Below are 25296 nucleotides of genomic sequence, written 5' to 3' on the forward strand. Positions count from 1 at the left end.
CAAAAAAAGTAGATATACTCGGCCTGTAAGTGTGGCCTAATGGTTTTGGTCTTTTATCTCTTATTCCGACAAAGCCTATATTCTACACTTTTTTCTCAAACCAAAAATAGAAATATGTTTGTCCGAATCTAAGAACACTCATAAACAAAAAAAAAAGAAAAAGAAAAAAGACTCAACATTTACTCAAAAAAAAAAAAAAGACTCAACAAAACCAATTGTTTTCCTTGTATAAATCTTACAATAAAATTTTCAAATGAAATGTATATATATATGCCCTTCTTGAGGCAGCACACTTTTCATAGTTTACAAGAAAACAATCCTGTACAAAAATTTTGTCAATCAATCATATCTATGTACACCAACAAATGAAGCACAAATATCAACTTACGCTAATTATCTAATAATTGTACCACTGCTAGTATCCTTTCCACACACTAAGAATTTCTTGGAATATCTCGGATATGAGCTCTCGATCTGCACTTTGAATGAACAAATTAAGCTCATCACGGATCTCATATACCTTCCCAAAATTAACCAAATACCGCATACAACTTGCCTTCAACTTGTCCAACCTGTAGAGATGTGCTGCTTGTAACCTTTCCAAAACATTCTTTGCATCAATATCTTCTACAAGGCTTTCATGGCAAGCCTCTTTCAAATCTGCAATATCATACTTGTCAGCCGCACAAAGCAAATCAAGCCGGTGCATCATAAATTCACTAGCCTGAAAATTCCCATAGATATAATTCAAGAAGGCTTGGCATGATTCGATGCTCATGTCAGAGATGTTTATCACGGAGAGCTCCTTTTCTTTGAGGTTGTGAGAGAACATGCCATAGAAGACCGGGGAGTGTGTGGCGAGAACCGCGCGGTGTGCTCCGATGCTACCATCTGATGTAATGATGGTGATGTCGGTGTGGATGCTGTCAGTTAACATTCGTGCAAGGGCTGTTAATGCTGTGCAATTTGAGTGTTTTTCAATTGGATGTCCTGTCCAGATCGAGGCCGGTTCACCTCCCTGATATGGTGAGAATTGTAATTAAATTCAGTAATTTAAAAAAAAAAATAAAAAAAAAAGACATCAACAGTAGGGATAACTGTAAGGGCCCAAAATAATGACAAAAGTAATTAAAAATAAACAGAATTATGAAGTCGAAATCAGAAATAGGATTCTAAGAAAGGCAAATTTGGTGCTTACAGATGGTGGAGTGATCTTTAGATCCAAAAATTCAACATCAATGATTAATTTGCCAGTAAAGAGAGTGTCAACAGCCCACACAAAATCGTCACTATTCTTGAGCTGTTTGTCACAAATTCCTGCACAATTCAAAGCAATGCAAGCCTAAGCTACTTCAGGCGCAAGCAATTCTGATCTGTTGTTCTCAAGGATTATATGTATCAAATAAAATTTAACAAAATAACATTTAAGTCAAGAAATTGCTATATTTTGGTATTGTATGGACATGATACATATACCAAGTCCCAACAGGTACCATGTACCAGAACTAAATCAATTTCCAGCATAGTTTTATGTTATAATTCACCAATGACTCAAAATAAACAAAGAAGCAATTAAGCAAACAGTGGCATCCAGATTGGTATCAAGTTCTTAAAAAAAATTATCCTAAAAAAAAAAGGTTCTTCAAAAATAGTCTTATTAAATGTTAAAAGAGAAAAAAAGTATAACCTGGATGGACTATGGTTTTTCGATCAAGAGAAGAGGAAGAAACTAATTTGATGACAAAGGAGGCAATTGGGGGTTTTTCTCTGGTTAAATTGGAAACTTCTGGATATAATTTCACACAAAAGTGCTTATTTCTCTCCACTGTCAGAAACCTACACGAAAAGAGGCAAATGAATTTTTAATTAGAAATGAGGAAAAACAAAATCAATTGATTAACCAAGGAAAGAACAACTTTAGTTTATTGTGACAGATGGATAGTAATAAAAATCCTAAATAAACCAAAATTAGGCTGGTGTTTTCCAAAATAACATTTTATTTTATCAAGAAACTTAACCATAATTTGTCAAATTGTACACAAATCTTTCAAATTTACACATAGAAGGTTGAAGCTTGTTTTGAAATTTACTGAAAGAAAAAATTAATGAAAGCCAAGTTGTGCTGCTCTTTTGTGCTTGAGATTGAGAGAGAGAGATAGCTGCTTAATTAAAACCCACCAATTCCAGAGCCCAATTCTAAACGGGTTGGATTTGCGGTAGGTAGAGCTCAAGGTGTCAATACGCCACTGGGCCAGACGGGTGGTGGTCTCAACCCGGTACGCCGAGTCACCACTCATACCTGACACAGAAAAACTAGCTGCCACAGCAATGGCAGCTGTGACATCATTTATACAGTCCAGTAGAGCCAATATCTCTCCTGCCTTTCCCAGCTTTCTAATTCCAGTTTGCACTGGTGCTACTTCTTCTCATGTATATATATGTACATGTATACCCGCGAGTAAACAGAGAAGAATCTCTCTCTCTCTCTCTCTCTCTCTCTCTGTGTTTTGGTTTTACAGTGAAATGGACAGTATGGGGGAGAAGAGGTATAAAAAATGGAGATTTGAGTCAAGGAGGGGCTGTGATTGGTGAGATGCAGATGAGTTCAGCACGCAAAGTGTGTGATGCAAGGGAATGGAATTGCTTCTACGCCATGGTAAAGGGAAAGCGAAGATGCAGCACAGCACTCGCAGAATAAATGATCGTTTTATTTTACTGTTTTTGTTAATTGTTGTTTTTATTTATGAAGTAGTGGAGAGAGGGGAAGGAATATTATTAGTTAAGTGGACATGGAGTAAGAAAAAGGTTTGCTTTGTGAAATATCTACGAACAACTGACGCCAATCTATGGGACCCACAATGTTTCATTGGTAATTTGTTATGTTATTAAGCAATTTCATATCGCCTTTTCTTTTCTTAAACAGAAGCAAATGATTTCTCGTTTAAATGAGGAAGGGTCCGGATCCGCTAATGCTGTGCTCTAGAAAAAAGAGTGATAACCGGAGAAGGAATAGATCGGAGGTGACTTCACCTTCTAACAATGTTTTTACACTCCGAATTAGAATTAGAGACAAAATTTGAAAAAATAACAACACTTTATGACCTTTCTCTTCCCTCCGAACAATAGGGTTTCACCTCCGCTCCCTCTTCCGTTCATTTTTTCTAGAGCAAGAGAAAGTATCAGATAATTGCGATCTGAGATGAGATTCTTTACGTACCTCTAATTGGAGCACGGCCTAAAGTAACTCAATCTTTGAGTTTTGAATCGGAACCGTCCGATTCAAATTCGTCAGTTGAAATTGCTTCGCGATTCGAATTCATCTCTCACGATTAGATGGGGGCGCGTTTGATGGGAATCAAAACTGTTTGATTCATTTTATATTTCGCATTTCTAATTTGCATGAACATTGAAACTGCGCGCAGAAATTATAAAGCAAATCCGACGTCGAATTGATTTGAGTTCGATGTCCATGTACGCACCCGCTCCCTTTAAATGTGGCTACATAATTCACTCATAAATTAAAACGATTTCGTGCCATAAATTTACACTTCTTTTTCATTAACATTTCGACATCAGAAACCCAAGTGATTCGATTGTCAGTCTTATACTTCTTCAAAGTGATGCATCAGAAAATATCAACTGACCACAAACCCATATGATGAACAAATCAAATTAACTATGAGAATTATACGGTGCTTTCAATTTTTTGCCTAAATGTATAAAACTGACCACAAACCCATATGTTGTACAAAATTGTAACTCGCTCATAATTTGTTTGCTAATTGCTTATTTTAACTTGCTTATTTACAATTTGAGTTCTCTTTATTTGTATTGGATAGGTGTGCTGAAAAAGAAGACCAATGACTATGTTGAAGAGTGGTTGCCAGTGGTGGAGGATGCGATTCCTATTAGCCAGTTCATGCCTTTACATATGGTGATACACCAGCACACTGACCCAGCTGAGGGTTCTGAGGCCCCTTGATGGATGATGAAGACAGTCTCACCTTTTTGCTCTGACTACTTAGCTCTGACTACCTAGTCTATCCTAGCCCTATGAGTGGCTTAGTAGTAGATAATATATATTACTTTTGGATATAATCTAGATTACTTTTGACTTAGTAGTAGCCCTTATGAGTGGCTTAGTAGTATGAATTTACTGCTTTTTCTTGTGGTTTTGATATATTTTGGCTCCTAGTCGAGGTGACATCTGAGACTAGTGTTTTGTAATTATTCAATTTCAGTAATATGAAATGGGCTAATGCCTCTTTTTAAAAAAAAAAATTTACAATTCGAGTTAGTTCCAACTTGAGTTGGCTGACTAGTTTAATAAATGAGCTGAGTTTGAGCATATCATAACTAGCTTATTAACAACTCGAGTTACGTAAAATCCGTCACAATAAATCTCATGCCCTTCTAAATAATTCCCAAGGTGTTGTTTGGATTGTTTGTTTTGTTAATTATTTTGTTAATTATGTTTGAATTGTTGTGTTTATATAAACTCTTACTAAGCTATTTAAATTGTTTGTATTTAAATAAATTATTACTCGTATATAACTTAATTAAGGAAATTGATTAGTCAAACGAGTTATAAATGAGTTGTGAGCCAACTCGAGTTGGCTTTACAACTCGTTATTGTCATCCTAACTTGAGTTAATTCGCTTATTAACTAAATAAGCTGAGCACGAGTTAGAGGTAACTCAGCTCATTTAGCCCATTTCATCCCCGTGAATAGAAACAAAATCAATCGTTTGCAATGGTTATTTAGGTTTGAGATTTCAAATTAAAATGTAGAGAAAATTATGACAATCTGTGGTTGAGAAAGATTGGAGCACTAAAATCATGCCCTTCAATGGCGTGTCAACATCCTTTATTTTTTTTAAAAGATGAGCATGGTTCAATATTATAATCTATGATGCGTAAAACTAATACAATTTATGATTGGTGAACAAAAGTCGAGTTTAAAAATAATTTATGTTTTTCTACAATGTTAATTATTGCAGTCCATTATGTTTTGTTATAGATTTAGGTTACAGTACTTTGCAAGGTGCAAAGATTGGTTTGTGTTATGAAATTATATTTTTATTTTTTTAAAAATCGTTCAGTATATATATGATGAGGAGGGATCTAATTACACTTTTTTTTGTGACACCAAATTATACTCTATATTTTCAAAGTCCAAATAGTCGATTCAACCCTTTCAACATGATGAATATGTTAAAATATGCTTGCAGATCAAATTTTACATTTTTTTGAATTTTTTTACTATTTATTAAGATGGGTACAAAAATTCAATGGTTTAGATATAGTAATTTTGTTAAATACTTAATAAATAATAAAAAAATTCCAAAAAATATAAAATTTGATCAACAATTTTAATATATCCATTATGTTGAACGGGTTTGATCGACTATTTGAACTTTGAAAACTTTGAAAATTGAGAGTGTAATTCGATGTCACCAAAAAATATGTAATTGGATCCCTCCTCATATATGATTTCAATATAACAATATTCTTACATATCAAATTTTATTTTTGTAGATAGATAAAAAAATCTCTGATCTATAGATTCTACATCATTAAAAGATAGTGATTTTCTACATCTCTAAAAAATATATAAACTATAATATGCACAACTTTCGTGTGTATATTCTTCCGCTAAATCTTACTCAGTTTAATAAAAAAAATCTATGGTGAAAAAAATGATGACAAAAAGATATTCCCTTAGTGGTAATGCTTCTTTTAAGATTCTAATTATGTGACTTTATTTAAGATCTGCCATGGTCAACAAAATCTTCATAAGATAATAATATAATGACAAAGCGTTATAGGTGAAAGTAAAAAAAAAAAAATCATCAACACAAGTAAAGTTAAGGTACAAAATTATTTTAAAAATTCTGCCTTTTTTTGTGATTATGTAGGCCGTATGAAATTATATTATTCTATCAACAGGACCACAGATTCGGGACCTCTCATTGTACGAGCTTTAGGCAGATTTGAAGTGCCTATTTCAGATTAAATGATCATGATAAATTCCAACTTTATATTAAATTATTAATAAAATTTGTTAAAGTCGACAAGAAAAGCTATACAGCCAAAATTGATGTATGTAGGAATCTGAATTAGACTTTTCAATGATATCCATACAATGGAAGGTCCTGTTCGGCTGCATTAAATTTTTTACTGTTTATGTGAGAAAAAAAAAATTCAGAGTGAATTAATTATGATTCAAAAATCTTGCAATTGTATTCTTATTCCATTTCCCCTCCGTCCGCCGAACAATGCCATTCAAAAATTCCATATCATCGACATCAAATAAATATAAATTTGGATTCTGAAAAATTCTTGGTGACGGCCCCACTCGTAGGTGTGCTACTTGAAGTAGCCTACTTCTACCTGCCAATATATAGAACCGGGTGTTTCTTTCTCCTTTTCTTTTTATTTCTTTTTTAAAGTAGAATCCCGGAGAATCAGCTGTTTATCTTAGTCGAAAAAAAAAAAAAAAAAAAAAAAAACAGGCTCAGTTAACCCAAGTTTTGAGGAGCTGTTTGCTTGGGTTACTTTCATTGGACTTTTATAGCGCAACAGGACAAAGCTATTTGTCTTGGTGAGAATTAAACAGGACAAGAAGACGATCGTTCAAGTAACATACAGAGCAATTGCCTCTCGGTGTCTTTGAATTTTTTGGTTGGTTACAGGGTCCGGGTTGGCGTCTCCTCTCAAATCTCAATTGTACCGACATATATGAATTCGGATCCTTTGCATTAACTCAAGAGAGAATCTTTTAAGTTAATGAATCTCAACCATTCGATCTGTTTTAAGATTCATACGAACTAGATCTACATTGATATTTAAAATTAGACGACTCATATTCATTAACTCAAGAAATTCCTTTTTTAGTTAATGTAGAGGATACGCATTCGACATATATATGGTGAGCAGTTGCTTTTATCTTTAGGAAAGAAATATATATACTTTTGAAGGATAAAAAAGATGTATAAATTTTTTCGATGACATGGAAGGAACTATCAAATGTACGATTTTATTGAAAATTCGTTAAATAACTATATATTTGATGCAGCTTTTTAGCGTGACATGTTGCATAATGGCAGCCACAACAAACATCTCATTTTCCGTATACTTTGAGCAAAACTAGGGTGTGATATCCTTATTAAGAGAGTTTGGTGAGTACAACTTTAAAAGTATATCGGATGGCTTCAAACAACAAATTTAAACCGTTGAAAACTAAATACTTCATGAGTGATGCATGTACATCTAAAATTTTGAAAGTTTCGAATTAATTTGCTACAAGGTCAAATGGTCAAAGAAATGATAAAAAATGAATATATAAAATAGAGTGAGTCTATGGTATTATGCATATTACGATTTGTTACCGTGCTACGGCTTTATATTCGAGTTTTCAAATCCTAACGGTCAATCCGAACCGTTCATCTTGTTTTCCATATTAATATGTGTTTGGAGACTAAATTTTACATTTTTTGAAATTTGTTTACTATTTTTTTAGATTTATTGAAAATCAATGTTTTTGGATGGTCCAGAATTTTCAGATCAAGTGATTTTCTAAATATCTAAAAAAATAGTAAAAAAATTTCAAAAAAATGTAAAATTTGGTCTCCAAACACATATTAATATGGAGAACAAGATGAACGGTTTGGATCGACCGTTAGAATTTGAAAACTCGAATATAGAGCCGTAGCACGGTAACAACCCGTGATATGTAGGGGTGGCAACGAGCTCTTAAAGAGCGAGCTAGGCCACACTCGTACTCGACTTGTTAGTGTATCAAGCTGAGCAAGCGAGTTTTGATTTTAGGTTCCGAGCTAAAACTATTGCTCAAGACCGACTCGTGGCTTGTCCGAGCGAGCCGAGCTAGCTCGTTATTAGCTTGGCAAATTTATAAATTTATATATTTTATTTCCTGCTATAGCTTAAATTTTCATAACACATCTATCAATTATGGCTAAAACAAAATAATATTTATATGACTAATTACTGAGGAATACTCTTAATTCAATTGTAATTAAGTAAATCAACTACTATAAATTAAGTTTACAGCTAAATTCATACATACAAATATATCAAAATCCTAATTTCATACAAATATATTCACATAATAAATTCATGCATACCAAATCAAAAAAATTCATACAAATTAACTTAATTGCTTATAATTAATTCACACATATTCCATATAAAATTACCAATCAACTTAAACACAATCCAAAGTGCAATTGCTATAACATCCATAGACCATAATATCTCCAATCTAAAGTGAACGGATCCGATCGATTAAACTATTAAACTATGTATATTAAATAGCTCGTTAACGACCGAGCTGGCTCGTGCCGAGCCAAGCCAAACTCAAACTCATTAATTCTGGCTTGAGTATGTAGCGAGCGAGCTAATTTTAACTCGATCCACTAACGAACGAGCTGTTACCGATCGAGTCACGGGCGAATAACCAAGCGGGCCAGGAGTCACGAGCTTTTTTGCCAGTCCTAGTGATATGCATAGTACCATAGACTCACTTTATAAAATAACTTATAAAATATTCATTTTTTGACTGCTTAACCTTGTAGCAAATAAATTCGAAACTTTTAAAATTTTGCATGTACATGCATCACTTGTAAAGTATATGAATTTCAATGATTTAGATTCATGTTTGAAACCAATTTCATATACTTTTAAAGTTGTGCTCACCAAATTCACCAAACTCTCTTGGTGAGCACATGCTCTCTTTATGTATAGTGTTATTAAAACTAGGTCGGACTGAATGGTTCAATCGTAAAAAAACATACCCAGATAACAATCCGTTTGATTTATTAAAGAGACCTTTTATGTAATTACCGGTCAAAATCGATTAAATTGACCGGTTTTTCATAAAAAAAAAAAAAAAACACGGTTAAACAACCCAACCAATCCGGTTTTTAGAGACTGCATTTTTTATTATTAATTTCTTTTATTTCATTGCAACAGTTTTTAACTTTTAGAATGTTTAGAAATCTGTACAGCAACTTTTATTTCGAATTTAATAATATTATCAATGGAACGTCTAATTCCATGTAATTTTTTTTGTTCTTTTTAATTTAAAAATTAGCGAATCATGCTAGAAGTTTTTCTTACCAAATTTTTTTTTATAGTTTAGCTATGTTTATCAAATTTGGTACAATATGAATATTGTAAGCTAGTCGATTAACAGCTGACAAAACTGAAATTATGGTTTCAAATTACTGACTAAATACAATGTCAAGTAATGACGACATATAATTATGTAGAACATAACTATAATTTTATATATTTGTTTTTAATAATTCTCTTGTCAATCGTCATGGATATCTAAGTTTATGGTTAATGTGATGCAGTCCTCTTTCATAGCTCAAGTAACGACGACCTTTTAATTTTTTTTTTTTATGTTTTAACAATAGCCAAGTAAGAGTTGGTTCAGAACAGTAATCAACGCTCAGTCACATAGCCGTAACCATCCGTATGGAAAAAGATTAGAAAACCAAAAATCAAATGTAAATAAAACCTATCAACAGAAAATTTTGACTTTTCTTGATCAATTGATTGGTCTCGCAAGAGTGAATTAAAAGGATATGCAGCAATAATAAATGGGACCTATATATATTGTCCAGGTGGGTTGATCAAAGAAATTGTTCTATAGAATGTTGCAACGTGTCCGATGAGTCATTAGCTGTCTGACTTGTTAGAGGGTTTAATGACTAATGACATGAATCTCCCCAGGACCATTCGGTACTTATTGTTGTCTGATTTGTTAGAGATGAATTCGAATCGCCAAGCAATCTCGAGCGACGAATTTGAATCGGACGGTTCCGATCCAAAATTCAAAAATTGAGTTACTTTAGGGGATCCGGACCCATGATAATGGAGCTATCAAAATGTCCAAAAATAGCATAAACGAATAATCATCTCAAAAAATTTAAAACAAATAACACACACTTGATTATTGGTTGCATGAGGGGTCCATTCCTTTCACCTATTCGGAATTCGGATCTCCCATTATCGCATAAACGACTCTCCGTGATCTCAAAATATACATTCATGATTCATTTTGAGAATTAAGAGTATTCTAACCGGATCAGACAAATAAAGACAAATAAAGCCGTACATTACCTTCTAATCGCCACCGTTGTCGCTTTCAGATGTTTCAATTGGGGGAGGACTGAGGAGGTTATGGAGCCACTTTCTTGCGATGAAATTTCCGTAAACTTTTCCACATACTATTTCTTGTAGCAAGTTACGACACTGGAACATCAAAGGCATAATAACAAACTGCCACACGGAAGATGCACTATATATGGACACATGAAGATTTGGTTTCCCTCGACCATCCATTCTGCAACCTGACCGTCTCTATCAGACAACACAATCACCAATTCACCATTTTTTTAGAGATACAGATACCAAGTCGACAAGAAAAGTATCTCTGATGATTCCTCGTGGGACCACACAATACATCCTTGGATTCCGAATCTCTACGCATCACCAACTGCTCAAGAAAAAGCAAACCATTTCTTACTCTCAACCCTCTCCATTTCATCTCAAACTAGAGCATCTCCATTTCACCTCAAACTAGAGTATCTCCATTTCACCTCAAACTATAGTTAATTCGCTGATCCAATTGTAAAACAACAACAATCATGCATGATCTCATGCCCTCGAGTTTCAAATTCCATTTCGGATTTAAATTTAATTCTAGAAAAACAAGAAAAAAGTAGTAGTTTGCTCAGGTCACACTTGATGTTTCTCAACTAAAAGAAAGACTTGTCACTACCATATTATTTATGTACTAATGTACGCTAATGTGCAAAGTGGATCTAAAAAATATCTACCTAAGATCATGTTATTTATCATATTCTTTGAATCTTTGCATAGTGTCTGTTGGTCACCCTTGTTTGAAAAATTTAATAATCCAAAGAATAATATAAATGAAGCAAGTTGTTGGTACACAAATCATAAAGTTTAGATCCGGGTCGTAGTATCCATCCTGTCGCCTTCTTCATGGCATTGCTTGGTGGACCAACGACTCATTTATTTTGTTACAACCATTTGTATTTTAGTTTTTGATTGCCAATCTAGGTGAGAAAGATTGTGTTAAATCATTGTTTTGTCGCTTGTTTACTTGATAGATATTAATTGAGCAAAGCTAGAGTGTGATGCGCTCACCAAGAGAGTTTAGTAAACACAACTCCAAAAATATATCGGATCGGTTTCACACGACAAATCCAAGCCGTTGAAATTCATAAACTTCACGAGTGATGCATGTACGAATAAAATTTTGAAAATTTCGAATTCATTTACTACAAGGTCAAGTGGTCAAAGAAATGAATTTTTTATAAATTATTTTATAAGTTTTTTTATATATTCATTTTCTCATCATTTCTTTGACAGCTTGACTTTGTAGCAAATAAATTTGAAACTTTTAAAATTTTACATGTATATGCATCACTCATGAAATACATGGATTTCAACGACTTGAATTCGTCGTTTAAAGCCGATCTAATATAATTTTTAAATTATGCTTATTAAATCTTCTTGATGAGTACATCACAACATACCTTGCTCGATGTTAATCATGTTAAATTTTGACGATAAGGACAGCTTATATTATAAAAGCCATAATTGGAGGACAGCTAATATCTAAACTTTGATATCATGGGCCTAAACTCCAGGCCCATTAGACTGTATGTATAAAAACATAAATGGTTTTTTTTAATATGGGCCATTTCACAAAAAAAATATGCCGCCTATTTGACAATATCATGAACTAAATATACACACATGCTGATTGCTGAGTTAATAAATACATAATCTACCTATTAAATTAAACGAATTCACGTACCTTTGACAATGCAACAAAACTTGATTTTTAAACTTCCTAGTTGTCAATGAATGAAATATATATATATATATATAGATGGGCTACGGTGAGTTGCGAAGTAAAGCGACTATTTTACTTCACGCTCATATTTTGCGATTTTTAAGTTCAAAATGTCGATCCGAACCGTTCATCTTGTTCTCCATATTGAAATGTGCTTGGAGACCAAATTTTACATTTTTTTGGAATTTTTTTACTATTTATTAAGCAATTTTGAAAGTCGCTGATCTGATGGTCCAGAAAATTTTACTGTTTTTTACTGTTCACAGCAAAACAGCAATTTTCAAAAATGCTTAATAAATAGTAAACAAATTTCAAAAAATGTAAAATTTGGTCTCCAAGCACATTTCAATATGGATTAAACATCTAACGGTTCGGATTGGTCGTTTGGACTTTCAAAATAAAAATACGGCGTGAAATAGAAACGCGTTTTACTTCGCAACTCACCGTAGCCCACCTCATATATATATATATTAAAAAATATTGTTTTGTCCTCTGTATGGTACGCATATAAATATATACTTTCTGTTCTGTATTTTTTTTTTAAATTTTGAGAGGGGCGCGTCTAGGGGTGGCAACGAGCTGGCTCGGTCCGAGCTAGGTCCTAGCTCAGCTTGTTAATTATGGACCAAGCTACAGCTGAGCGAGCTGGACCTAGGGTATTCGAGTTAAAACCTCAGCTTGAACTCGTGACAAGCCAACCTGAGCTAGCTCGTTGGGTCTGGCTGGATCTTGTTTTAAGAAGAAAATAAATTATACAAACTTTTTGGATCGAGCTGAACCGAGCTAAACCGAGTTAGACAGTATAAAATGCATACAAATTCACAAATTGATGTCTAACTGAGCTAGCGAGCAAGTTAGGCCCCAGCTTGAACTCATTAATTCTGGACCAAGCCAGTGGCGAGCTAACTCGTTAACAGCTCGGTCCAATAACGAGCGAGCTGTTAGCGAGCGAGTCAGGTGCGAGTCACGATCGAGCCACGAGCTACGAGTTTTTTTGCCACCCCTGCCGCGCGTCAGACATTTTCTCATTTTGCAGGGTATGTGCAATATTTTTTGTAATTTTTTAGGGCTTATTGATGTTGGAGGTAGAGAAAGTGAGGGAGAAGGAAATGATGGCTTCACATGAATATTTTGTTAATAATAATTTTCGAAGGAAGACATTTTGTTTGATAATTTGAAAGGCTGAATAATTTATAAAAAGTTTCCAACAAAAATGTTCTTCGTATTAAGCTATAATAAATATTATGCTATAAATTTTGGTTTGTTCATGTTGTCCCCATGTTGCGTTCTACATTATATATCGCTCTATATTTTACTCCTCTCGGAAGGGAAATAGCAATAAGAAAAGGAAATAAAAAAAATAATCACAGCGAGATTTTTTTTCCGCCGTCCAAAACATGCCTGCCACGATGATTCTAGGAATACTTTTTTCCTTGTATTTGCCATTTGATCTTATGTGGCACCAACTTTTTGGTCATATATTTACCACAGATATCTCATCTTACGATGATTTTGCAACTAGTGAAGTATGCACCGTGGTCACATGATTAGTGAATTAAATCTAAATAATTTATTTTTTGGTGATGTCGAATCGAACGCTGAATTATTCGGTTACTGGATTTTGACCAATAAACCCGAATAATTCGCAAATTTTACAAATTTTTTCCGAATTTTACGAATTATTCACGATTTTTTTTTAATTTTTCCCTAAACATTTTTTTTTGGTTTTTTTTTTTGCTCTCTTGCAGGACTGAGATCTCTAGTCCGAATAATTCCCAAATTATACCCGAAAATATTTCTGAATCATAAATTTTTAACCTCGTCGAACAAAATCCGAATAATTTATTTGTCAATATGGTATCCGGTGTCCACAAAATTACACCAATGTGGACATGGTTAGCCACATATTTGCCATGGTACGAGGTAATTTTTTAATATTAATTGTGAGAGCCATAACTTCAGGATAAACAGATTTCCACTAGGTCTGAGCCCACATCCTCTGAGGTAACAATATAATTCTGTTTAGATCTGAACCATTTAATCAAAATTCGAATCAATTCAATCCGAGGTGAAATGCACAAACTTCTTTAATAATTGTGCAGATTATGATCGAACGGTTCCATATAAAGATATAATCTGTTATCTCAGAGTATGAATTCGGTCTTTCTACTGGTGAGATCATTGGCTTTTAGAATTTTAATTGTATCTTCCCTTTCTATTTATTATTTACATGGAATATCTAATATTCAACCCTCTCTCTTTTTCTTTGTTTTTTGTTGAACAAATCCACCTATTCAACAAATCCAATTATACAAACAGTCTTACCCTATTCAATCCAAAAGAGTAATATTTTTCAAATGTTAGGAGAAAACAAATCCACCTATTCAACAAAATTTCTCTATATTTGTATACACTTCAAGAAGTTACAATTGTTTCTTCATCCATCAACACAACTTACTCTGACCAAGTTATTTAAACCACGATCTCCACCTTTATATTATTCAAATAAATAAATGCAAAGCATTATCTTTTTCTTTATCTTTTTTTTTTTTTTTTGTAAAGCATTAGATTGTTGATTTTATTGACCTAAGGTCCAAAGATGGCGTACCGTCAGCGGCATAATGGTTGGATAAGAGCAAGAAATATGTTTCGAAATAAAAAGTTTGCTCACCTGAGATCTTCTTCTCAAATCGAACCACTATTGAATGACTATTTGCAATCGACCGATTCTCCGGTAACATTGTCACAATGGTTGCTTCATTTTGTTTGTTCTTCTAATGATCCTTTTAAATTGTAATATTATCTTCTTCTTTTTTTCAATTTAGTATGCAAGAGATTATGCAAATGGTTTCGAGGATAGTCACAAGAGAAATTCTGGTCTTGATAAAAAGATTGATGAGCTTTTGATCAAAGCAGATGATATAAAATCCAAATATATCAAGGTAATCTTGTTTAGAAACTAAACAATGTAGCCCTTTTCTCCCATTGTTGTTTTGCATGATTTTAAACTATAGTTTATTGTACAGATTGAGAAAAATTACGCCGATGATTTTGAAGCTCTTAACAAGAAAAATTCTGATCTTCAAAAAAAGATAGATGAACTTGCAAGAAAGGTCGAAGATCTCCAATCTAGTAACATTGAGGTGATTTTGATAACTTGATTTTCACAATAAATAAAAAAATTAGGGAAGGGATGACTGGACAAGCTCCAAGAGACTATTTTGAACCCATCATAGTTTCAAGGCCACTATTTTGATCAGTATGTTTCATTTACTTATCCTTTTTGGGATTATGAAAATAGACTTGTAATTTGTATAACAGAATGAGAACAAGAAAAAAATAGCAATGGAAAAGATGGAAAGCGAAAATGCTATTTGTGGGGCTGAAATTGGAAAACTAAAGGAAGAAATTGCTGCATTACAGGTCAAGATGGTGAGAATTTCTCAGCTAAATACCTTTCTTTTTTTATGATATCAGCATTCCACTATTTTGAATGCCTTTTTATTCCTTTTTGATTAAAGATTGACACAGATGCAAGAGATGCTATCCTCAAGTCACTTGTATCTATTGGATGCAAAGATGTAAGTTGCTATTCATCTATTTTCTCAGTGTTTTACTGTGTTAAAATGAAATATATAATACAATTTAATATAACCTGTTTTTGAAATAACGAACCAATACAAAAAATAAAAACAATTGAATTGACTTTTTGTTTTAGCACATACCGACATTATACTGTACATCCATTATATAATCGTACTGGTACCCTATATATAGCTTTACTGGTTATTAAGCCATCAAACCTGCTAACAATTGTACAGATCTTACTAGGAATGTAAGAAATGCAATCAAGCAACACCCAAACTAATAAATAACGGCACTGAAAAAATTTGCTGCTTATTCACTGATTGCTTTTGCAAATTTTTCCTGTTTTAAACAGATCGGGGACAAGAAGGGATTAGGCTCTCTTGATGGAGTTCTAATTGGAGTAATTGTTTTGATCTTTCTCGTTTGCTTTCTTATCGGCATGCACATTTGATGATTTTAATGAATTTGTACAAAATCATTAATCTGCTGTTGTAGCATGATATATTTTCCCTTTTATTGAAGCTTTTGAATGTAATTTCTTGGGGCCAGAATGAACCCGTACAAGTTAAAATTTTCCTCCTCGTGGATTTATTTGTGAATATAATTATCTCCAGCTCGTTTCTGCTGCTAGAAATAGAAGATATATTAATAAACAATTTTTGCTAGCCTATAACAACTTCATAGCCAGATCATCACTCTTTCAGTTTGCTTTCCTCTGAAGAGATGCCAATACTTCTATTTCAGAATGCTGTCAAAAATTGATTATGTAATGCTTGAAAATTTAAGATTAAAAATCCGCATTCAATAATTTCTTTTTTCACATCACAATCCCCTGAGTGGTTTTGTTCAAAAAATAAAATAAATCCCTTGAGTGGTTACTAGAGGTTTAAGTGGTTAGCTGGTTACAAAAGAAAACATACACATCTTTTACATTGATTCTGTAGTTTCTTAGTTTCCCTTATAATATTATCAGAAAATGTTTCAATATACTACGAATAACAATATCAGTTGAAATTACAGAATCGCAATGACAAGCATATCTGCATATACCTTCGTATTGCTGCAAGAGATTTTGTATCTCTTTTGGGCTCAACTCATCTGGTGCAGAACACGAAGAACTACAAAAGACACAACTGATTCAAGAGCATTCATTTCTATACCATATTTTGTTAAAATGATAACAAGATTTGCAAGTGACGCACTATTTGGAGTCGGACGTGTTGTCAGAGCAAGTCCACTTTGAAGCAACAATAACATTTATGCTCAGCCTCCGCCATTTAAAACATTCATCACATTGGATCCATTGATCTTGATCCCTGAAAAACCATAATTACATGCAGATGGTTTCCATTGCTAATTTCAAGTTTTGCAACTGAATATCCAATTGGAAATGTAAATCTAATATACTCAATTTTCAGCCTAGACATTAGGCTGCAACAGTCAAAATGTAATATCAGATAAAAATCGAATTGTGCTACGGAACCAAAATTTATTATGATCGGATATCCAAGTTTATTTGGTACTTCAAATAGGATTTTTATAGTTGATGTAAACACCGCTATGCTAAGCTTAATTATAAAGGCAAAACATAATACTTCAATAAAAGACAAATTGAAAAACTATTAAAAAAGTAAAAATTATAAGCCAGCCAATTTGAGTATAGCATGCTAAAAAAAGTAATAAAACTTGGACTATAAACTATTTAACTTAAAAAAGTAAACATGAAAGGCTGTCAAATTAGTACCCTGAAGCACGTGCAGTAAAAATTGTTTTCTTCCCAAAAATAGGAGGCTCCTGTATAATACAACACTGCATAAGCTTCTCTGACATTGCATGTTACAAAAGGACATGAACTAAACAATAATTCAGATTCACAAAAAAGAAGTTCAAAACTTAATTTTATCTCTCAAAAAGAGAAGAGGCAACATACATCATCAAAAAGATTATGGGAACATCTACAATATACATCAAGGTATATTGGATCAGATCTACACAAATACTATGTTGGCCTAAAATGTTACTTCAATATCACAAATGGTATTAGCATGCTAGATTTGGCCCTTATTTTTACAGCAAATTATCATTTCTACCAAAAAAAAAAGGAAAAACCCATGTCAGTTCTGAATTCTGATGAAAAGGACTCCTACTTTTTTCAGGTACAGAAAGGAAGAGAGCCCCGACTTACATCATACTCTTCAAATTCATATTCCTCGATGAGAACCACATTTGGTTTGACAGTTGGTGGTGGCCTCAACAAATCCTGAGTCTCCTCCCAGGTGAGCTTCAACTCCAATGCCTCCTTGCTATCCATCGACAGCCTTCGGCTCTTTAACCCAATGTTACAGGTCCTCTTTTGAAATGGCTGTAAGATTTCGTTCGGCAACGGCCTCCCACTCTTATTAATTAAGCCAACTAACATCACCATCAGATGGATCCACTTTAGGGCTGCTAATGAGTCGAGCCGGCTCGCGAATCAATGAGTTAAGCGGCTCAATATTTCATAAAGAATCGGACTTGAAACTAAAAAATGCCCTAACTCAACTCGGCTCACTTTTGAAAGAAAAAAACTCGGCTCGGCTCGACTCATGTAAACACTTGGCTCGATTCGCGAGTCGGCTCATATTACATGTTAAAAAAATAAAAATTTAATTATTTTAAAGAAATTATTAAAGTGAGATAGTGATATTCTTGTGACTTTAAATTACATGTGGAAAAACTTTGATTATTTTTTAAATAAATGATCTAAAGAAATTTGTAAAAAATATCATTTTTTTAAAATAATTTCAAAATGCCGGCTCATATTACATGTTGAAAACTTTGAAATTTGAAAAAGAAAAAATTTGAAATTTGAAATCTAAAATCTGAAAAATTTGAAATCTGAAAAAATTTGAAATATGAAAAAAATTTGAAATATGAAAAATTTGAAATATGAAAAATTTTGAAATATGAAAAATTTGAAATATGAAAAATTTGAAATCTGAAAAATTTGAAATCTGAAAAAATTTGAAATCTGAAAAAAATTTGAAATATGAAAAATTTTGAAATCTGAAAAATTTTGAAATCTGAAAATTTTGAAATCTGAAAAAAAATTTGAAATCTGAAAAATTTTGAAATCTGAAAAAATTTGAAATCTGAAAAATTTGAAATCTGAAAAAATTTGAAATCTGAAAAATTTTGAAATTTGACAAATTTGAAATCTGAAAAAAATTTGACATATGAAAAAATTTGGAATTTGAACTTTTTCCAAATTTAAACTTTTTTCAAATTTCCAATTTTTCCAAATTTCAATTTTTTTGAAATTTCAAATTTTTTCAGATTTCAAATTGTTTCAGATTTCAAATTTTTTCAGATTTCAAAATTTTTCAGATTTCAAAATTTTCAGATTTCAAATTTTTTTAGATTTCAAATTTTTCCTTTTTCAAATTTGAATGTTTTTCCAACATGTAATATAAGCTGGCATTTTGAAATTATTTTAAAGAAATGATCGTTTTTTCAAATTTTCTTTAGATCATTTCTTTAAAAAATAATTAAAGTTTTTCAACATGTAATTTAAAGTCAGAAGAATATATTTATTCTACTTCGATCATTTATTTAAAATAGTTAAATGATCATTTTTTCAACATGTAATATGAGCCGGCTCGCGAGTTCACGAGCCGAGTCGAGCTAAGTGCTTACATGAGCCGAGCCGAGTCGAGCCAAGTACTTACATGAGCCGAGCTGAGCTGAGCTTTTTTTTTATTAAAAGTGAGCCGAGTTAGAGCCGAATCATTTTGCTTCTCTCATTGAGTCGAGCCGAGTTTGAGCCGAACCTTAATCATTAGCAGCCCTAATCCACTTACTATTTGTAAATTGCCATTTGGAATTGCAGAGATCTGAAAATCCTGCTTTGGGAGAAAAAAAAAATGATACCATAGCTTTTAACATGAACGTAAAGAGATCCATTATATTGGTCAAGGTTGAGGTGTTGGAGAACAATAAAAGTCAAACAATTATGCATTATATAGAGATCAAATAATTACATCTCATCTAGGAGTCAAATACTTACATCCCGGAAAAAGAGAAACAGTTTCTTACCTTAACTTAAGGACCGTCCTATGTCAAAGAGATTCAAAATATAAATCACAAGTGCGGAACGTAATACCTGATTCAATGTCGTTTGTCATGAAATAACCAAAGCCATAGTAGAGCAAGCCATCTCCGTGAGCACGAGATAAGTCTTCAATAGCAAGAAGTCTTTCTCGCATTTTGTTGCCAAGTCGAAAAATAAGTCTTCCAAGACAGCAAGGTATAGTTATTGAGAAATCATCTCCAAATTTTCTAATGAATTTCTCTTCTTTATTCTTTGATAGTGGAAGAAGAAGAGAAGGCACACAGAACTATATTTTTCTTAAGAGAAAAACGTATGTTCAGTTTCTGTGCTTTTCTTGGTTATCGTGTGCCTTGGGACCAATCCTTATATATCATAACATTTATGGTTATCTGCCAATTTGAAAAAGGTATAATGTGATGTCGCGTCAAAAACCATGCTGGCACATCAAAAACTGTATGTCTGCATCAATATCTGTGTGAACAGCACAACCATCCATAAAGGTAGATTTCTAACCTGAAAAGGTACTTTTCTGAATTGCAAATTTCTAAATCAGTCCATCAATGATTTGATCTTTACCTAAATTGTTCTACACATTTATGGACCACATCCTAATGAATATATTAATTGTTTATTACCTTATTTGATCACTTTAATTAACAACCATATATGACAGTAAACAATCCATAATTACATTACATATATGCTCAATGTTGGCATTAAATCCAACGAGGTTGGCAATAAGTTCAACAATCTCCCACTTGAGCAATATGTTATAACTTTTTAATTATGCATTGTGTTCTTTATGTGTGCACATTTCTTTACTGTCTTCCTTATATATTCTCAAACCAATTCGGTCCATCAACTATATCAGTAAAGGACTAAAGCGACATTCGTCGCATTTATTGGCAACTAAACCCTCAATAATCACATCACTAATACAGCTGAATGACATGAATCATGATGTGGGTGTGTAGCATAGAAATTACATGCAAATGTGATCTTCACATGCCTATTTCTAACTCAGTTTCCTACTAAAATTTTAAAACTGAGTTTCATAAATTAATGTGTATGTTAAGTTGTAAATTACATGCAAATGTGGCCTTAATGTGTATGTGAAGTTGTAACTCAACTTTCTCTTTCAACCTTTTGAACAGTCAAGATCTTCAGTCTTTATCTTAAATAAAATATGTGCAGCCATATCTAAAATAGTTGTCTATGAATATAATAAAATACCGTTGATATTTCTAGTGGTCGTTCGAAATGATCCATCGATATCGGTATGTATTAATTCCTAGACTTCTGAACACTTTTTGGCTTCATATTTTCTTAAATTGGTTTGCTTCCATTTTATGCAATTAACGCAATCATTAGGATTTGAAAATTTAAGAGTTTGAGAATTTCATTAGACAGAAGATGTTCAATTCTACGTTTATAATTACTTAATGTCTTGTGCCATAATGTGGCCGAATTCTCATTTGTCAATTTACTAAATACTTATTTTTTATCTATATGCAATGCTTCTAAATATGAGATATTGACATCTAAATAATGTAGATTTATCATAATTCGAATGAAAACAAGAATTAACTTGTTTTGAATCCTGAAATAAATCAAATTTTTGTAAATAAAATTACATAAACCAATTTATCATAAGTTCATATTTATTTAAAACATAAATTTTATTGTCTAATGATAAGCCAAAATTGTATCTATTGAAACCTAGGGTTAGGTATGTAAATTAAGCCCAGTTTTGATTAAATTAGGTTTAATTAGGTTAGAAATGTCCAAAAGTTCAAGTTACTGCCCTAGTTATGTTTATTTTACAGGTAATCAAGTGTTTAGAGCTTAACGAAGCAAAACGGGTGAGTCAGCACGAAGATTGGAGCAACTGTCAACATTCATTGCGGCCCGAAATGAACCTATTGCGGCCCGCAACCAAACAAGTCAGAGCCCCTTCATTCCTGCATATTCATTGCGGCCCGTAACTATATCCATTGCGGCCCGCAATGACCTCTACAGTTTCTTCTGCGCAACAATTTAACTGTCTCCACTCATTGCGGCCTGCAATGAATGTATTGCGGCCCGCAATAAGTCGGTTCAGAGCCCGAATTTGCTGTTTTTAGTTAGTTATTTTTAGGTTTTACAGGGGGGTATAAAAGGGGACCTATAGAATAGATTGGGAACGGTTTTTTAGGCAGATTTTCTGGTTTTAACAAGGAAAAGCAAGGAAGAGAGAAGAAGGGAGAAGAAAACATCATTGATCAACCGGTTTTATTATTTTCTTTCCTTTGGAACTCTTTTACTCTTTTGATTTCATTTGTGTTTTAGCCATACCTGGCTAAAAGCTTTACTAGGGTTGATTAGGGCTGTACTTGAAACTTTTGTTATGATTTAGTTGGTTTTGTTTCATATGTTCTTGTTCTTTGTTACGATCTATTCTTTATTTTTATTGATTGTGAAGACTTAATCGAAATCGCATGAAATCTTAGGATTTGGTATTTGCAATTGAGAAATTGAATATTAGGTCCAGACCATAAGGAATAGGGTATTTGATAGGCTAAGTACCGAGAGGTGATGCTTGTCTTATACGGGCTTTACCTAATAGTTTAGAAAATTGTGCCAAGTACCGAGAGGTGAAAGATAGTTTTCTAGATCAATTGGGACAGTAAGAACTTAATGACTTTAGATTAGAGTAGCCAAGTACCGAGAGGTGACGTTTATTCTAATTTAAAGATGGTATTAATATAGAGATATCACTTTGTACCTATAACATCCAACTGTGCCTCCATAAATATAAGAACAAAATTTACAAACCAATTAGTCATAACACTAGTGGATAGGAACCCTAAGAAACCCTAATTTCTCATACTTGTTAAAAATCAGATTTTGCTGTAAAGACTTTAGTTTAATTCAGTTTAATCGCAATCAAACCAACCTTTGAACAAACAAAAACATTTTTACTTTCTTTTACTAAATTAAATTGTTAGGTTAGACTTTGATATTCCAACTTGTCCCTGTGGAGACGATCCTTAAGTACTACTCGACAAGGTTGTACACTTGCAACCGAATTGAGCGTAAATTATGATTTATTGCTTGTATTGCAAACAACACATCAAGTTTTTGGCACCGTTGCCGGGGACAACGGCCCGAGAACATGAATACTTGGCCTAAGCTGGCGAATGCTTTTCTTAACAAGTTCTTTCTGTCATCCAAAACAAACTCCTTGCGCCATCAAATCCACAATTTCCGACAGAAAGGAGATGAAACCATGAGCGAGGCGTGGGAGAGATTTCAAGAACTGCAGAGGTGCTGTCCCCATCATGGTATTGAGGGGTGGAATTTATTGCAAATCTTCTACAATAGCCTCATGCCACAAGACAAAGGTATGTTAGATGCAGCTGCTGGAGGTAGTCTCATGAATAAAGGGGCTGTGGACGGATACAAGTTGGTGGATGACATGGCTCTCAACCAAAGCCAATGGCACAACCCTAGGGAGACACCGATGATCTTGCAGCGGGGAATGAAAGAGGTGAATTCAAACCCGAACTTGGCTGCAGAAATTGCCGTTTTGAATCGAAAAATAGATCAACTGAGTGTAAAGGCGGTAAACAATTATTCTCCTCTCCATTGTTCAATTTGTGGTAATACCGATCATCTAGCAATTAACTGTGGTATAAGTGATGGGGGTAGTATTGATGAGATTAATGCAATTAACCATGGTAATTTTAAACCGAATAACAATCCTTATTCCAATACTTACAACCCCGGTTGGAGAAATCATCCAAACTTTTCGTGGAGACAAAATGACCGACCGATCTAAGGTAATCAAAACAACCAAGGTAACTCAAACTTTAATATACAAAACCAAGGTTATGGTAACCAAGGGTATGGTTCTAATGCACAACCAAAATCCAATCTTGAATTGATGATGAAAGCTTTCATGACAAGTCAAAACCAAAAGTTTGATGAATTAACCAAAAAGGTATAAATGTTGGCAACCCAAAATAAAATGCTTGAAAACCAAGTTGCACAACAAGCTACACAATTCTCCCGCCAACCGGGCACCCTTCCACCAAAACCTGAGAACAATCCCAGGGATGTCAAGGCAGTTAGGCACGTTCTTCGCAGCGGTATGCAGTATGAGGATCCACCTATGACAAAGGATGACTATGTACAGCCACAGGGTGAAGAGACACGAACCAGTGGTGAGCACATCTCCACACATGAGGATTCCGCCTCAAAGGAAGCTACACCAATTGTACCAAGCGACCCTGCCAAACAAGCAAAACCATCTCAAGATGAGCCGCCAAAGGTAAGTGCGCAGGTACCTCTCTACATCCCTCCTCACAAATTCGCACCTTTTTCTGGTAAACTTAAGAATGAGAAAACCGACAAACAATTTGCCAAATTCCTTGAATTGTTGAAACAATTGCATGTGAACCTACCATTGACTGAGGTAATGACCCAAATGTCAGTTTACACCAAATTTTTCAAGGACATTCTTTCAAATAGGCGTAAGCTTGAGGAAGTACAAATGGTATCTTTAGACACGAACGGTAGTGCTATGGTAATGAATGAATTGCCCAAAAAGTTGGATGATTCGGGTAAATTTTCCATACCATGTTCCATAGGGAATGTCCAATTCAAACGTGCACTCTGTGATCTAGGAGCAAGTGTAAGTCTTATGCCTAAGTCGTTCTATGATAGGTTAGGTGTTGGGGAACTTAAGCCAACCAGAATATCTCTCCAATTGGCAGACCAATTGGTTAAGTTACCTCTAGGAGTGGTAGAAGACTTACCAATTCAAATTGGCAAGTTCTTTGTACCAATAGATTTTGTTGTGGTTGACATGGATGAGGATACTCATACACCGCTTTTGTTAGGTAGACCATTTCTCAATGCAGCAAAGGCTGTGATTTATGTCCATGATGGGATTATAACAATGAACATTGGTGAAGAAAAATTGACTTTCGATATCAAAAGATCTATGAGATATCTATCTAACGATCAAAGCATTTTTAGTGTTGAGATTCTTGACAGGTTTTTAGATGAAGAACTTGTGTACAACTTGAAGAAGGCTTCCGTTGAATATTGGATAGATCAAGAGTGCAAAAAAGCAAAAAATTCGAGCTCTGTTGACTTCATTGCGGTCCGCAACAACATCAGACAGAGGGCGTGAATCAGACAGATCCCATTGCGGCCCGCAATGGTCCCTTTCCAGATGATCTGATGCCTATTCTGAGCCCAATTTTCCAAGTTTCAACCGCTGAGATCCTTCCGAACTTTGCCGAAACCTTGGAGGATGCACCCAAGGTAGAACTTAAGCCATTGCCCTCGACCTTACGGTCTTGGCTAAGTACAGAGCCTTACGATCTTGGCTATATCGCATGTGATATAAAGGCTATGCCGTAGGGGCACACGGATTGGATCCGTGGACTGTCTAGTTTGGATTAAATCTCAGCCGTTGGACAACAACCTTCTAGAATGACGAATCTCCAGATGTGGCAGGCCTTACCTTGCTTTGAAGTCTATTTTTAGCGCTCCAAATATAGGATGTTCTGTTATATTTGTTAGTGTAATAATCTAGAAGTCAATAATACGATAATTTATCATAAAGCTTTGTTCATGAATTGGATTATTAATATCATTTTGTTGCCTTGAGTATTATTGTATTTATGAATCATTTCGAGTTCATGAC

General features: G+C 33.7%; 3 protein-coding genes and 1 non-coding gene across 4 annotated transcripts; 1 reads left to right on the top strand and 3 right to left on the bottom strand.

Annotated features, from left to right (window-relative positions):
* Positions 1–202: 202 nt before the first annotated feature.
* On the bottom strand, positions 203–2740 carry LOC144558218 (BTB/POZ domain-containing protein). Its single transcript, XM_078307008.1, has 4 exons — positions 2179–2740; positions 1688–1836; positions 1199–1317; positions 203–1018 (listed from the first exon to the last, which is right to left on the bottom strand). Exons 1-4 carry the CDS (start codon positions 2295–2297, stop codon positions 416–418), a joined length of 990 nt encoding a protein of 329 aa, XP_078163134.1. The 5' UTR covers positions 2298–2740; the 3' UTR covers positions 203–415.
* An 11512-nt stretch (positions 2741–14252) lies between these two features.
* LOC144557851 (uncharacterized) lies at positions 14253–16238 on the top strand. Its single transcript, XM_078306476.1, has 6 exons — positions 14253–14654; positions 14746–14862; positions 14947–15063; positions 15242–15352; positions 15442–15501; positions 15861–16238. The coding sequence occupies exons 1-6, from the start codon at positions 14520–14522 to the stop codon at positions 15957–15959; spliced, it is 639 nt and encodes a 212-aa protein (XP_078162602.1). The 5' UTR covers positions 14253–14519; the 3' UTR covers positions 15960–16238.
* On the bottom strand, positions 16209–17936 carry LOC144558543 (B3 domain-containing protein Os07g0679700-like). Its single transcript, XM_078307386.1, has 5 exons — positions 17694–17936; positions 17253–17302; positions 16711–16824; positions 16527–16626; positions 16209–16256 (listed from the first exon to the last, which is right to left on the bottom strand). Exons 1-5 carry the CDS (start codon positions 17931–17933, stop codon positions 16209–16211), a joined length of 552 nt encoding a protein of 183 aa, XP_078163512.1. The 5' UTR covers positions 17934–17936.
* A 4878-nt stretch (positions 17937–22814) lies between these two features.
* Positions 22815–22925, bottom strand: LOC144558873 (small nucleolar RNA R71). Its single transcript, XR_013513030.1, has one exon. It is a non-coding gene; the product is annotated as a small nucleolar RNA R71 (small nucleolar RNA).
* Between the last annotated feature and the right edge of the window lie 2371 nt (positions 22926–25296).

This window comes from Carex rostrata, chromosome 8, assembly GCF_964058835.1.
Source record: "Carex rostrata chromosome 8, lpCarRost1.2, whole genome shotgun sequence".
Lineage (NCBI taxonomy): Eukaryota > Viridiplantae > Streptophyta > Magnoliopsida > Poales > Cyperaceae > Carex > Carex rostrata.